This window comes from Tachysurus fulvidraco, chromosome 4 (assembly GCF_022655615.1).
Source record: "Tachysurus fulvidraco isolate hzauxx_2018 chromosome 4, HZAU_PFXX_2.0, whole genome shotgun sequence".
In the NCBI taxonomy this organism is placed as follows: domain Eukaryota; kingdom Metazoa; phylum Chordata; class Actinopteri; order Siluriformes; family Bagridae; genus Tachysurus; species Tachysurus fulvidraco.
The window spans coordinates 12,715,436-12,731,830 of NC_062521.1; the positions used below are offsets into that span (position 1 = coordinate 12,715,436).

The 16,395-nt window shown below is 38.7% G+C and overlaps 1 protein-coding gene across 2 annotated transcripts in view; it reads left to right on the forward strand.

The window, feature by feature from the left end:
- The window catches only part of sema4ga (sema domain, immunoglobulin domain (Ig), transmembrane domain (TM) and short cytoplasmic domain, (semaphorin) 4Ga), a 29,080-nt gene that overhangs the window by 468 nt on the left and 12,217 nt on the right, over positions 1–16,395 (forward strand). Inside the window, exons 1-3 of one of the 2 annotated variants that reach the window (XM_047812311.1) lie at positions 3,395–3,607; positions 7,786–8,047; positions 16,188–16,333. In XM_047812311.1, the coding sequence (XP_047668267.1) occupies positions 7,921–8,047; positions 16,188–16,333 (273 nt within the window). In that variant the 5' untranslated portion in view covers positions 3,395–3,607; positions 7,786–7,920. Of the gene's footprint in view, positions 1–3,394; positions 3,608–7,785; positions 8,048–16,187; positions 16,334–16,395 lie in introns of those variants that run through there. The other variant, XM_027141936.2, reaches the window with a different exon arrangement.

Sequence of the window (16,395 nt, forward strand, 5' to 3'; positions counted from 1 at the left end):
TTAATCATTGATGAAGTTAGATAGTCTGTAGATGACTGATTCTGTAAGTGAGTTTAGTCTTATTTACCTTCTCGATCAGGCTGGATTGCAGTTCAAACACCAGAGAAGTCTGCAGTGCAAACAGAGAAGTCTGCAGGATGGAGAATGTAGACTGTAATGATTACTGTAATTATAATTATTATACACTGCACATATTATTATGACAGTGTAGTCATTCTGCAGAGATTTATTTTGTTTGTTAGTTGCATGATTTGTTAACGTGTGTTCGATGTAGTTTGATAGATGATCCCTGATTAGCTCTATCTTTTTTTCGATTTGGTAAACAAATAATTCTTAACCAGTCTGAACTTGATAATGACATTATTTACACTGGGCATGTTAGATCTGCCTCTTGTGGGTCTGACGATGAGCATCAGGTCTAAACATTATGTAAATGTAAATAAAAGATGAATAATATTTTTTTCCATAATGATGTCTCTTGTACATCGTCTTATTATCTTCTGGGAGATGCCTGTGTCATTTCTAATCAAGAAAAATCTTGCTGGTTGAATAAAAGTAACTTTAAGTCAGAATTTGCCAGGGGTATGAATAATTTCAGGCTTGACTCTAGTTCCTGTGTGTACTGTGGGATTTCCATGCAGCACCAAGCAGCATTTAAAGATTTACAAAAAGACTGGCGGTGTTCCTGCTTTTATTATTGATTTAGCAGAAACTTTTACACAAAGTGATATTTGAGTGAGTTAAATTACAATGCAAACACTGAGGGAACAGGAAATTTCACAGGTCTAGGATTAGAACTTAAAGGATTTGACCTGATACCCTGCTTTGAAATGTTTGAATGCATATAAAATAACTCCATCTATCTATATCAGTTTAATTTGTCACTTAATACTGCTCAGGGGTTTTAAGCGGATACAGATAATATTCCCGGAACACAGGGTGAGTGGTGGGAATACGAGGACACCAGTCCATCACAGGACACCCCACACACACACACACACACATACACACACACACACACACACACACACACACACACAAACACACATAAACTGTTCATTTCAGAGTTTCTAATCCTGGTGGGAGGTTGGGTGGAAATCAGAGGACCCACAGGAAATCCACACTGACACAGAGAGAACATGATACCCCACACAGGCAGTAACTCGAGCTCAGGACTAAATCTCGGACCCCGGAGCTGTTAGGCAGCAACTTACCTGCTGTGCTATTGTGCTGGCCTTGATATGAAGTCTTTATCTTGTACAAAACTAAACTAGCAACATTTATCAGTTTCCAAGAATACATTAGTCATCTCTTTGGTTTTATTTTTTGCCATTTTTGAACGACTGTTTAAGATATGCAATTGAAAGCTGACGTGTTGACTGAATGTTGTCAGTATGTTGTGAGAACAGTGCATTTATGGCAGATAAGGCATGTGCAGATGAGACAGCCGGTGCTGGTGAGTGATGGAGGACTTGTTCCCAAACACAGGAGCAGATACACAATTTGTTTTCTTTGTTCTAGCACACCTAGTTCGCTAAGAGGTGGTAAATGTACTTACTGCATAACAGTAGGAAATCCCTGTAATAATTTTTTTTTTCTTTTTTGTGAGAAGACAATTTACACTTGAATTTACACTGGAAAATATTTAACAAAGGTTGTTTAGGTGACTGTATATTCTGACTGTCAGCACAATTTAGGTTTTTACTTATGTAATTGTATGTAGGTAATTTATGGAAAACATTAGCTCTCATATCCAGCAGCACTGCAACATTTTCCTGGTGTAGGGTTGAGCTTCACACCAAACCTAGAAGATAAATTTAGCAGGTTCTGGTTTTCTCTGACTAAACAGACCTTCATGCATCCAGACTTGTTAAACTCAACATGCTCTAAAAGCGATGTGAAGCAGCCCTGCTGTCTCGCGTTATGCAAATGTTACTCAAAATAGAAGATTGTCATCTGAAGCTTAATAACTCCATAAAGCAACCGTTCTGTCATCCTTTTTTAAACCACACAGGACAAGGCTTAATCATGCCAATTCACCACTAGTTGCATTCTCTATTTTATTTTCTTCTTTAAAAAACACAGGCAGCTTTATTTGACTACATAATGTGCCAAAATGGGCAAAATTTAATTCATAGATAATTAACGTGTATGAAAATAGAGCTGTATGTTTGGGAAGTAATTATTTTAGCCTATGAGTGCACCATAGAGAGAAACAGAAAGACATCATTCTTATTTATTTATTTATTGCTAATGTGACCTCTTTGTCTCCACTATTTCCATTTATAGCTCACCAGAGTCCCTTTCTCTATCCTTTATGGGAAAAGCACAAGGCTTCCCAGGCTCCTCGAGTCAATAAATAAGCATGGATCGTTTAGTAGCAAGACAAGCAAACACACTGGCTTATTTTCTGTCAGGCAGTTTTAAGTGCAAGAAAAGAAACTGTCAGACACGTAGAGCTTTCATTACAACATTACAATGCTAACTTGTGAAGAAAGGCTTTATTAATCAGTAGCGTTATAGTTTTAACATGTCAAAGTTACCATTGTTAATAATGTCAGCCATCATATTATTCACCATAGCTGATTCAGAGGTTTTTTTTTTTTTTAGGAATATGGCTTCAGGGAGAATATTAATGATCCATCAATGTATTAGAATGTAACTATGTCATGCTACAATAGACGTCAGGTTCTAAAAAGTAGCATGTTGGCATTGTTGAATATGTTTGATTAATGAAGTATAGTTTACTATTTTACTGCTTCTATTCAACATGTTGAACATGTTGGTGTACTGACTGAAGCTGAAGGGTGGCTGCGGTTAATATGAGCTGATGGCGGACTAACATTTTTGACGTGTGGATGGATGTATTCAGTGCGACAGACAGCTGGTTGAACATACGTTTGGGTTCTTGTACCAGCTGAGCTGCTAACAGATGCTACCGGTGTTCAGATTCAGGTTCATGTTTTGCAAATTTTTTTTTTTCCATGATTTATCCTGAAGTATTAGTGAGACTTTTATAAAATGTTCATTAATGCAGCTCCAGATGATGATGATGATGATGATGATGACAATGTAATAAGCTGGTATTTTTTTTATGACTAGCTGAAATGATCTCAGGGTGGAATGCTGTGGAGTATTCTCAGGTTTGCAGGGTCTCAGGTTTTCAAGTTCTCATATTTAGAAAGATTGATGTATCCTTCTGTACAATCTGAAATGTCACATTAGAAGCATTAGAGGAGTTGAGTTTTTCATATCATTCTCTTTTGCCCTCTTTCCGGGCACGTGCTTAGCTTTTATAGCTCTGGGCATGAAACCGAATGTGGGCAGCCTTTTATAATACTGACACCTGAATTTCTTTTTCCTCCTCCACCCTGTTTATCTCCTTTATCTGCCTTTAGGATTGTTTGAGAGTGTGGCGTGCGAGAGACACGTGCTGTGTTTATTATTTCAGGACTGACTTCTATGATGATTTCTCTAGACATATTGTAACTGCAAATTATTGCAATGGCTTATTCACCTAGTTTGTAGGGAAGCCAGTTTGAAACCTCTTCTACACGGCAGACAACAAGATATGATCTGTGGATATATTGTCTCAGGACTATGAGCTGTGAGTAAACATCTAACATGTAAAAATCTTACAGAAGTTTCATCAAAGCTTCGAAACATGAAATTGCAAATTGTGTTTTATATTCTGTGAAAATGTCATTATTAATGGGCAGATAGAAATGCCCTAATCTGGTAAACTGAAATCTGTCAGTCAAACTGTTTACAGCTAGTGGTTTATAACAAAAATGTCTAAATCATGGAAGGAAAAACAATTTGTTGTGTTCTAAACCAGGAGCTTATTTAAAATGCACCAATTGAACAGTATAAAAATGATGTTACATGGAAGCCTTATAATTCTATTTAAACATGCTACTTGACTGCGTCTGGACTTTTTGGATACTCTATTTGCAAAGATAGTAAAATTAGACATACGGAATTTTGTCTTTATTATTTGCAACATACGCACTACATACCTTACACTATTCATTTTGTCAGCTTGTATGAACGTTTTTCTTAGAAACATATCATTCTTTATAATGTTCTTCAGTACAAATGTCATAATGCCAATAGGCTCACCATCAGCTTTGTACGAGGTCTTCCCTGGTGGTCAAGCACAGCATTCAGAAACCCTGGAATAAGATGGAAAGAGGTACAAATGTTTGCACAGTGGTACAAGTTAATTGCTGTCGCGACTGCCCAGTTGTTTGTCTGCAGCAGACACGCACGTTCCTGCAGTTCCACTGCTTTTGCTCTTTCTAGTAAGGGATTAGATGTTATTTTGGCAGTGGTTGTGATTGTTCTAGAAATTCCTGGGCTCCTGTCACATCCTGTTTTGCTTGTGCAACAGCTTGTTATTAAAAGCTGGTTACACCGCACCTGTACACCACACTCACAACCAGCTGTGACAGCCCAGCGGTAGTCATGGAGACGCACAGCAGCCGAAGCTGAACCAGCGTAACTGTTCAGCGTTGTGTGTTGCTGAATCCTGTAATGCAGCAGGTGTGTGTGTGAGTGAGAGTGAGTGAGAGTGAGTGAGAGAGAGAGTGAGTGAGTGAGAGTGAGTGAGAGAGTGAGTGAGTGAGAGAGTGAGTGAGTGAGAGAGTGAGTGAGTGAGTGAGAGTGAGTGAGTGAGTGAGAGTGAGAGAGAGTGAGTGAGAGAGAGTGAGTGAGAGAGAGTGAGGTGAGAGAGAGTGAGGTGAGAGAGAGTGAGGTGAGAGAGAGTGAGTGAGTGAGAGTGAGTGAGTGAGAGTGAGTGAGTGAGTGAGAGTGAGTGAGTGAGTGAGTGAGAGTGAGTGAGTGAGTGAGAGTGAGTGAGAGTGAGTGAGAGTGAGTGAGTGAGTGAGAAGTGGAATTGATTGAAGTGATTTAGTTGAGTGATTAATGATAAGTTATTTAGTGAGTTGATTGAGTATATTTATTTATAGTATTTAGTTATATTTATTGTCTTTATAGCATCATTTGCTTTTACTATATATTGAGTTATTTATATTTATTGATGTTATAGTTATTTAGATTTATTGATATTTATTGAGTTATGATTGAGAGATATTTATAGTAGATATTTTATTTAGTTCTTTTTATTTATTTAGATTTATTTATCTTTATTTACTTGATTTATATTTATTTCTCTCATATGATCTATCTATATTTATTTCTTTATTTATCTTTATTTCGCTCTATATCTATATAATTATTTTATTGAGTTGTTATATAGATTGACTTTAACTATCTATATATTTAGATAGTTTATATATATATCTTTATTGCTTTATATTCTTTCTTCTTTCTTTCTTTCTTTATTTATATTTAGTTATTTCTTTTTATTGATTTATTTATTTCTTTCTATCTCTTTTTACCACACTTTCTTTCTATATCATTAGTATTTCTCTATACTTTAAAATTTATTATGCAGATTTATCTTTATTTCTATATTTATTTATATTATTTCTTATATTTATTTATTTATACTTTATTTTCTTTCTACTTTCTTTCATTTATTTCTTATTTCATTTATTTCTTTATTTCTTTATTTCTTTCTTCTTACTTTATTTATTCTTTGATTTCTTTATGTTCTCTTTCTTTCTTACTATTTATTTAGTTCTCTATTTCGTTTATATTTATTTCTCTATCGTTCTTTACTATCTCTCTTTCTTTATTTAATATATATTTATTTCTCTCTAGTTCTTTCTGCCTTTCTAGTCTTTAGTTTCAGCACAGATGCTTGTATTTAGTTGTGTGGGATTTCGGGAGAACGAGATTTAGAGGGAACTGGGTGCATGGCCTCTTAGGGAGCGATAGAGGTTAGGATGGAAAAGAAAACAGCTCTCATCTCGTGCGTAAGCTTGTTTAATGGGAACAAGCGTGTGTTTATCTTAGACAGAGAGGGAGTGTTCTTGAGTGTTTATAGAAGGGAAGGACAGTTTGTATAAAAATGTTGGGGAGAGAGGTGAAGGGAACAGTGGGAGCATAGAACAACTGTCCCTCTAAATCACATCTCGTGTGTGTGTGCGCTTCACAGAATTTGTGTATTCTTTAGTAACCATTAAGCATTCATAAACATGCTTCTAGTACCTCTTTAAAAGCTAAATTCCATAGGGTTTTTTTTTGTTCATCAATTATGATGAATTAATCCGGGGTTTAAAACACCCCCTTTCCATTATCAGGATGTTTTTAAGCTGCTGCGAATCGTTCTGACAATCCGGAAAAGCAACTCGCAGTCAGAGCTGTGTCATGGGTGCAGCATTGGAAGGTGCACAAAATTTACCTGCATGTGTCATACATAATCATGCCTTACCTTCGAACGCGGAAGAAGTCTGACTACATGGTGATTGGCAGCAGCCTCATCCAATCAGCTGAGAGTGTGTATGAGCTCACTTGAGAATGAATACAAGACAAAGGGGACACGGAGAAGGAGTCTGATACTACAATATAAATACAACTTCTGGTCTTTTATTTGCTGAATAGATGACAAGATCAATGCGACAGTTTGTTGATCCTTGGACGCTGCTGTTTAATCGGTTAGTCACAGTAACAGCCACCCAGCTGTGGACAAATCAATGACAAGCTCGTATTGAGAGTTTTGCTCTTTTTTTCTAATACTCATTAGCTGCTCTAGTCACGGTGCTGTTTTTTTTTCCGCCTAACACGTGAATACTTGTAAAGCACAAGCTTATTATTATTATTTACTATATCACAGTTTATTTCTACTTTAACAAAGATTTAGATATTGTGTCATTTGGGACGCAGCCTTGGATTCTAACTGCAGGTGTGAAATTAATCAATGCGGTCGAGAAAGTAGCAGCAATATTTTCAATAATACGGACATTTTAGCACTCAAGCGATTTTTTTCTAGATGTAATCATTTATTAGTGTAGCCCCTGGCTGCTTGAGGAATGAAATCAATTTGTTCTTTAATGGAACTTCTAAAAATACTAGTAAAAATACTAAATATTCTATTATTTTAGAAAGAGAGATAAAATTTATTCCTTTAAGAGCTGCATAATAGAATCATTTATCTGGTAATCATAATTTTGGCATTTCCAATATTGACACACATGACATTCTAACCAGTTTCACTTATTGGTTCCATATGAAGAGAAATGACTGATAGTCACTAAATATTGCAGGACAGTTTTTTTTAACCACAACACATCACCGAGTCATTGGCTGAGGTTCCTGCATTCAGTCAAACTTGCTGAGGTTTGTTTTTTTAATTAACTTAACTTTCTAACTTTTCTAAAAGAGCTTTCTCCGTGGGCTATAACGATGTTCCGCACACATGAATTGAAGATGTCTTTGGTTAAATGTGACCTGTAAACTGTTTTGGCCTAAAACTCAAATCTGCAGAAAATCTGTGGTAATATTGAAAAAAAATAATCATTCATCGGATGATGGATGTATTTAACTGAGGCATGTCATGGAAGTGTAGAAAGAACTTTACATGGAATGTGCAGAAGAAGTTGGGCTGATTATCAGGGTCAGAGTTATTCAGACTCTGCACCCACTGATTATCTGCGCTCATTGAACCATCCATTATACGAATTAAAATCTTATACATCAGAGGGAGCACAACAATCTGCGATATTACAGAATTTCTTTCTAAGAATTTGTGTTTAACATTTTCATTAGGTGATTTTAGCTTCACTGTGATGTGTTTTTTCCACAGATCTGTTTCTCCTGCAGCCTCAGCAAAACCTTTTTTCCTGCCTCCACTAACCTTTTGTTTTTCTCTTGGTTTAGATCAAGTGTCCTGAAGGATGACAAGGTAGCTAGGATTGGCAGGACCTTGTTGTGGAGACAAGACTTGGTGCAAGATTGTGGAGTTTGTGGATTTGAGGTGTTCACCTTCCTTGAGCGTAACGAGTGGCGATAAGGATGAGGAACAACGTGGCCTGGCTGTCATGTCTGCAGCTGCTGTGGGCCGTGTCTACACTCAAGGCATATCCATTCACACCTCCTCTAGACCTGGATGTTACTCCTAGAACTACTGTCCCTTACAATGGTACGAGCCACTAACATCCACTAACGTCACACTCACATTTACACTCCGGACAAATCAAGTAAACATGTAAGAATGCCATAGGAACAATGTCAGTCACAAGTCAGTCATGGTTTACTTGTAGCAGTAATGCAAGAAACATGAGAGGCAAACACAAAGGAATGGATTTGGAGGGTTTGGCACCTCCGGGGTTGGGGGTTTGATTTCTCCCTCTGACCTGTTTGTATAGCATTGCATGTTTTCCTTGTGCATTAGGGCGGTCTTCCAGGTTATCCTGTTTCCTCCTCTAGTCAAAAGACTTGCATTGTAGGCTGATAGTCCACTTAACATTGGTGTGTGTGTGTGTGTGTGTGTGTGTGTGTGTGTGTGTGTGTGTGTGTGTGTGTGTGTGTGTGTGTGTTTGTGTGTGTGTGTGTGTGTGAGAGAGAGAGAGAGAGAGATTGGGCCCTGCCTTAGAGTAACACCTTGTCCTGACTGTCCTTTACCTTGTGAGACCCCCTGGGGAGGCTTCAAGGTCTATTATGACCAGATTTAGGAAAGGTGGTAGAGAAAATTGGATCATGGGATGGATGTAGAGAAATGTTGGCTGTAATACTATTGCCTTTCAATTTAGTGTCACCTCAATTTTGTCAAAGTATCACCTAGTAGCTCTAGAATATTCTTTTTCACTGCAAATTCCTATCTGCATGCTTCCTCTGAGATATGGGAGGCCCACCAGGGCACCCTTTCAAATCTTTTCATCCAGGTTTCTGCTCAGATGAGTGCACTAGATGCTCAAGATTGGCTGTTACTCAGATGTTGAGGAACGCCATCTTTTCTAGTTACAGATCCGGGCTGTCAGGTTGACTGTGCTCTATAGTCCATGTGCAAATATTGCAGTCACTCGAACCACCTCAGACTCTCCTTTTATCTCCTACTTGGAGTTAAGCAAGCATGGATGTCAAAAGTCCCAAGTTTGTTTAACTTCCCAGGCCACAATCTGCCCTGAAGCAACAGTTCACAGGGATAGAGCATTCCTCTGAGCAGAAAGATCCCAGTGCACAGCTTTGACTCTGTACATGGGACGAGCTCATTTCTATTTCTGACATTCTCAAGGATGACCTATTGTTTTGATGACCAGAAGGCTTAGCATCATACATTGAAACTGCATTTTTTTTAAAAACTGCTAGAAATGAGTGACGCTATTGCTGACGCAATCGATGTGTGTACTCGTGTTATGTAAGTATGTGCATGTAATCCTATGCCACAATCATTCATCTTCTGTCCACCCACATACTACCATTTTCCCCCCTCAACTCTCTCACCTTCTCCTGATGCACGTATCTGGTCTTTTTATATCAGCCACTAACTTAGAAAAATCTGTTCGTTGAGTTTCTTAGCAACTTATTCAATATAGAAAACTATCAGATGACCTCTCTCCCTCTCTCTCTCTCTCTCTCTCTCTCTCTCCCTCCACCTCACCCATTTAATCATTTCATTTATTCACTCCGTGTGCTTTAAAGAACATTGTTTAATGTAATGTGCACATTGGAGATTCTGTGAAATCTCACTGAAAGAGGGGAAAAAAAGAAAGCTTATTGTCATATTTTTGAATGTATAATCTATACCGTGGTTGTTTTTGTGTTTTGATTTTTATCTCCATCACAACATGCCAACCTATACTGTACATACACTCTGCATACACTCTACACACTATAGACTATTTAAAAATGCCTGTCACCCTACATTGCATATATTTGAACTGGGGATGAAATTGGGGTAATGGGGGAAACCACTGAAGCACAGGGAGAGCATACAATCTCCACACACACACACACACACACACACCATGAGATGGCAGAAATCGAACCCCCAATCCAAGAGGTGCAAGGCAAATGTGCTAAGCATGAAGTTGCTATGCCCTTTAAGTGCGACTAATTTACTTGTATTTTGAACACTTATACCAATAACATGAAGAATGGCATATAGGATAAGGGGATAGAGCAGAGAATAAAGAAAGGATAAATCTATTTGGTTAAAAAAAGAGAGAGTGAGAGACAACACATTTAAGATGGAAAGGTCATTTGTGTGGGTTCCCAAGGCCATTTGTGTGGGTTTCTCTTATGTGTAATTACTTTAGCTGGAACAAAACTGGCAAAGTAGCCGGAGATGGATGACATCATCACTTAGCTCTCCTCCGCATAGTAAACCTACACACACATACAAACACACACGCGAGTTGTGTGTGTGTGTGTGTGTGTGTGTGTGTGTGTGTGTACATGCCAATCTTGCAGAATTGCCATATCATACCACTGTAGTAATTTTATATACATTAAACCAGCAAAGCACCACGTTGAAGGTTTACGGTGATTTTCATGGGTTAAAAGTAACTAAAACAAAGACCTGGCTGACGACCTCAACACCTTCTACTGCAGGTTTGAAAACAATATCTTCACACCTCCAGGTGTGCTTCATATCTATAAGTATTGCACTCAGAACTTATAATCAGAATCAGATACTTATAATCAGAACTGTCAGTCATCACGTCATGCGTATACGTTACATACACTCCTGCTGCTGCATGTTGCACAATACTGTCATTTGCACTACCATGCTCTTCTCACACTTTATTATGTACATAACCGATCAGTCATAGGCCCCGTTCACACTGCAGGTAAAAGAGGCCCAAATCCCAAATTTTTTGGGGTCAAGTGACCAGGTCAGACTTCTTCAGGTGTAGTGTGAACACTCAAATCAGATCTGGGCCACTCCCATATGTGGTCCTGAATCAGACCCAAATCAGATTTTTTCCAATGTGGCCGCAGTGTGAACAACCAAGGGGAATTTGATGCATATTTTACGTCAATCTACATCGACATTCGTCACAATTATGCTCCAACGAAAACCTTTTTTTTTTTTGTGCCGCCCAAAACGTGACTGGTGTGTGTGTTAAGATTGTTATATAAAGTGCTTACGAGAACCAGCTCATAATGTTTGCATTGAATACCTCACATTATAGCATTACATGATATGTTTGCTTGCACCAGATGATACAATACTTCCTCCATAACCTCGCCAACTTTTTAGCGCAACGGCGTGCTGCGTGTGACGTCATTGTTATTGTTCGTTTGCGCATGCGGGTCAGTTCAAAACAGCAAACGGTTCACACTGGTATCTGATATAGGCCACATTTTAAAAGGTAATGTGAACAGCAATCTGAGCAAAATATCCGAATTGAGCATTAAGACTTGCAGTGTGAACATGGCCATATATTCTGTATTCATATTTAATACTCGCACTGTCTATATTGTATCACATCTGCATTGTCTTGTATAGTCTGTATTATCTCGTCTTGTATAGTATAGTGTTATTTACGTCTGTACTTTTGAGAGTCACAAACAGCTGGAACCAAATTCCTTGTGTGTGTCAACACACTTCTGAAAAGTAACCAAATGATGGCTCATTAAAACAGATGACAAGACTGTGTTTAAAAAGAAAACGTAGATTACTCCTTCTGTAGCCAGATAATCTGTTTGGGTGCTTTTGATATTGAGGGCTAACAGAGTCATGTGGGAGGGAGCGACAGTTATTAATGTGAGAGTAAATTCAGGCTGTTTACTGTTATGTTTTGCTGGTTATTTCAGCAGAATCCTTCAATCCTTTACACAAAGATTTTGCTACTAGTGAGTCATCGTGGGAAGACACTTTGTTCTGGGTGTAGTAATTAATAGGCAGGTCTGAGCAGCACCATTTGTGGTTAAAGTTAATTGTTATGCAAGGCTGAATAGGCAAGAGTTCATCTGGCAACCTCCGGGGATAGTCATACTAACTAACATGCCAACTGAATACATGGTTTAGCACAGCGTGTATACAATCTGACGAGCACTCAGTAATTCCTCAAACTCCAAGTTTCTGCATGATAGAAAAGAACATGTCACAGTGAGCCTTGTGTTCTGCCCTGCTCGGGTCCTCATGAGACCTTCAAAGATGTTTACTCAGAAAACATTCCTTCGTGGCGACACACACACTCTGCTATCTTTCTGTCTCTATCTCTCTTTCTCTCTCTCTCTGTCTCTCTGTTGCTGATTAATATTGTGATCAGGTTAGGTCAGCATTTGTTTTTGTTTTACTTCAATATCTCTCTTTCTATCCTACAAGTACACACATTAACATACGGCTGTCGGCTCACTGATCTTATGATCCCTCGTTGGAATTAATCTGGCAAGACCATGACAGTGTGTGTATGGAAAGGCAACAGAGAATGTGATCGCTTGTCACAGGATCTTGAAATCTTAATAAAATGTTATGCTGTGTAACAATGTTGTAACGCTCACACTGTGGCAGCTTCAGTTCCACAGCTCTTCTCTCTCTCTCTCTCTCTCTTCTCTCTCTCTTTTTTTTTTTTTTTTTTTTGTGTGTGTGTATAATGCTCATGAGTGTGCCAGATCCAGCGTGTACCTCAGACTCCATGCTGAATCCTGCACTGTGATTTAGCACAGTCATCCAAACGTCACAGGAAATAAATGTCTTTGCTCATGGACTTTTGCATGGGTGTCATTAAACCCCATATTTTGATGAGGAAGCTGCTTGTCAGAATAAAAAAGGAGGAAGTTTCCCCTGGTTATTGTGTTACCTTTGGCCTAAATGGATTGTGAAATAGCATTCTTTATTCAGAGCTGCTTAAGAAATTGAATTGTATTGTGGGCTTGCTGTGCTTTCTCTCACACCTCTGCTGTGAATGTGAGTCATAAGTTCTTCACTAAGGTGACTGAAAGGCAGATGTTCAGAACCAGGTCTGAGAATAGACTTGCCTGGTCTGTGTGTGTGTATCTGTGTGTGTCTGTCTGTGTGTAGTAGATGATGATGTTTTGTTGAATTGGGTGTAGGTTCTTTCTCCCTGCTTGTTTGTACCCATTGCTTGCTTTGCCTTGCCCTCTTCAGGGTGGGGATATCGTACTCTTATAATGAGAGTCCGGTTTGGAAAACCTCGGCTTGGAAGATCTACCGTATCAGATTAAAGCATAGATTATTTAATACAGTACACTAATATAAGATCTGTCCACATGTGTGGGCTAGTTGTGTAGCTGCAGGAATGTAAGGATCTGAGGTATATGGGAGTATGTACATTTTAAAGCTTATAGTACAAACCAGTTTAGCTTGAATTATTACTAAAGGGAATTTCAAATAAACATCATGACTGAACTTTAGTACTTGTAGTACTTTACATATACACAGACACACAAACGAGAGAGAGAGCGAGAGAGAGCGAGAGCCCCTAGAAGGATAGAGCTCACAGTTGGATTATTCTGCTTCAGGTCTTAAAGAAATGGGTTCTCTCATTACTGACACTGTAAGGCTACAGTCTGCCATTTTTTACATTAGTCATACTTATGGTTTCCCCTGATTGCGGTTGATCAAGACATGTCTATTACACAAAGAAAATGGAAATAAGCAATACTTACATTGATATTCTATACAGTCAGTCCTGTGTCTGTTACTATTAACTATAGACTGTTCTGGGTATGCAAACAAATGCGGATACTTTATACGGATTAAATACGGATATGAAAAGGAACTTCTTTATTTATTTATTTTGGGGAGAAAACATGCCTGAAATATTTACAGGGTATCTGGGTAAGACTAGAGACTGTAAATGAGCAAATACGAGTTGCAGGACATGATTATTGTTTGGGCCTGGTCAGGGTGATGGTGCTTTAGAGTACGCTGCTAGTTTGTTTGTCTACTGGTTAAACAAATTATAATCGATTGCAAGCTAAATGTGTTAAAAATACTGTGTGCATGTACAAACATGCATAAAATCTGTGTGAGCAGTTTTGTACTTATCACTTGTGAAATAGGGTGTGAATGAACTCTTAGAGATGGAACCCAGACACTGCATTTCTTTTTTTTAATATAGTGTTTTCCGAATGTTATGTTTATACTGCTACAAATACAAATTTTTGAGCACTAGACAGACGCATACAGATCATTGTCTGACACCCTAAACTGTTCAGTACAGAGCACTATATAAGGCAGCAGTGAGGGACTGAATCCAGGCATTTGCTAGCGAGCGAACTCATGACCTGTCTTTACATAAACAATGTGGAGGTTACAAATTACCAATGAGCTGAAACCACAAAAGAAAGATGTTTTAATGCTCATTTGTGCGCGCACACACACACACACACACACACACACACACACACACACACACACTTGCCTGTGTCCATCCTTCATAAATGTGAGTTAAAAGAAAATCGCTATGTAGAGTGCTACTAAGTAGTGTGCATTGCTTGTGCCCTGGATTTATGGTGCGCTATGGGTAATAATGTAGTGGTCTATCGTGGGAGTAGTATGTGGACAATATTACAGAATGTCTTCACCATAAACAATGTACTGTATGGTGTTGAGGGAACTAACGGAGACTCATCCAACCTCCAGTTCCTGGCCATGTGCTGTGATGTCATAGTGGTGAACTTTAATTCCTGAAGGCTGGTTGGCGATTGTGTTGCTGACTCACTTTTCTGAGGTGTTTTGCCCAAGTTAAGGATGTGTGTGTGCATGTGTGCGTGTGTGTGCATGTGTGCGTGTGTGTGCATGTGTGCGTGCGTGCGTGCGTGTGTGCGTGTGTCTGTGCGTGTGTGTGTGTGTGTCTGTGCGTGTGTGTGTGTGTGTGTGTGCATGTGTGTGTGTGTGTGCATGCGTGCGTGTGTGTGTGTGTGTGTGTGCATGCGTGCGTGTGTGTGTTTTGGGGGCGGGGGGTGTTTTGAAGGATTCCAAGGCTGGATATTTGTAAAAACAAGGTATTTTGTAAACCTGATGCATTCTTCAGTCGTTTAAATGTTTGACCAAGTTTTTTTTGTAGATAAGTTACACACATACACACTAACACACACGCACCATGCTTGAGGGATAACAATAAAACTGTCTTACTCCGAGAGAAAAACATGATTAATGTGTTTTTGTCTAGTGATTCATAGGTAAATAGAGAGCAGCGTCAGCAGAGTGCAGTGATTCTCTCGCTCTCTCTTTCTGTCTGTCTTTCTCTCTCTTTTTCTGTCTGTCCTTCTCTCTCTCTTTCTGTCTGTCCTTCTCTCTCTCTTTCTCTTTACCTCTTTATCGCTTTCTTTCTTTCTGTCTGTCTGTCTTTCTCTTTCTTTCTTTCTGTATTTCTTTTCTCTTACTTTCTGTCTCTCTCTCTCTCTCAAAAATCAATCTCTATCTCTTTCTGTCTGTCACTCTCTCTCTTTCTCCCCCTCTCTCTGAAACCTACTCCACTCTGTCACTCTCTGGCTTTGCTTGACGTCTGTGTCCCTCCAGTTGATTGCTAAAGCATTCCTAAAACAACATACGATCTTTTACCGTTACTGCCTCTAAGGCCCGTCCTTCTAGAGACACCCACAGAGAAGAAACACAATATGTAGAGTGTGTTTGTCATACAGCATCAATGGAAAAACAGTACCACATAAGCATGCCATCACTGTTCAAATGTTTTTAATATAGAATAATAAAGCGTAACTGTTTTACCCACACTGGTCCTCATTCATCAAGCTGCATACGAATTAGTTTATTGGTAAAGTGTTAAAAGGTATGAGTGTTTTGCACAAGAAATTTGGTATTTGTGAAAAACCTCTAAGACGTATATTAAGATATGAAATGTACTGCTTAATGTACAGTGTTTATTCCATTTTATGATGTTTATGCTTATTTTATGCTGTTTACAGCATTTTGAGACCAATATTCAGAGTGAGCTATAGAAGTGTTTTTGGCTCTCACTCGGACAGCAACTCTTTCATTTTATGTTACTGTCTTTTAAAGTATATGTAAAATAAGGAAAGCTATCCAATACAAATGATGACCAATAAGACAAATCATTCAGTTGTGACAAAGGAAATGAAGCTGCTCTCTTTGTGCATAGTCATAACCTGTTAAAATGCATTTATTTTTGTAATCAATCAATTTTGCTTTGTGTACATGGGCATTGATGGAATGTTATTGTTGGCATACTTTTGCGTACATCTGCTGGACTCGAGATTTGATTGTTTGCTCCTTTAATAGTTTTCTTGCAGGTACCATCTTTTTGTGGAAAGTCTTTGATACGTCAACTTGAAATTCTACCAGTTTGAGGCTTTTCTATGACCTGTGTGTGTTGTGTCCCCATCAGAGTTGTGGAAGTGCAGACGTTTCAGTGGCTCTGCTGTGAACTACAGTACCCTACTGCTAGAGGACGAGTCAGGTTTGCTGTATGTAGGAGCTAGAGGAGCGTTGTATGCCTTACAGGCCTCCAATATCTCCAGCTCCAGTCACACAGTGAGTACTCCACTGGCATGTCACAGATTCTTTTTTTTTTTTTTAGTGTCTAGTGAAAAGAC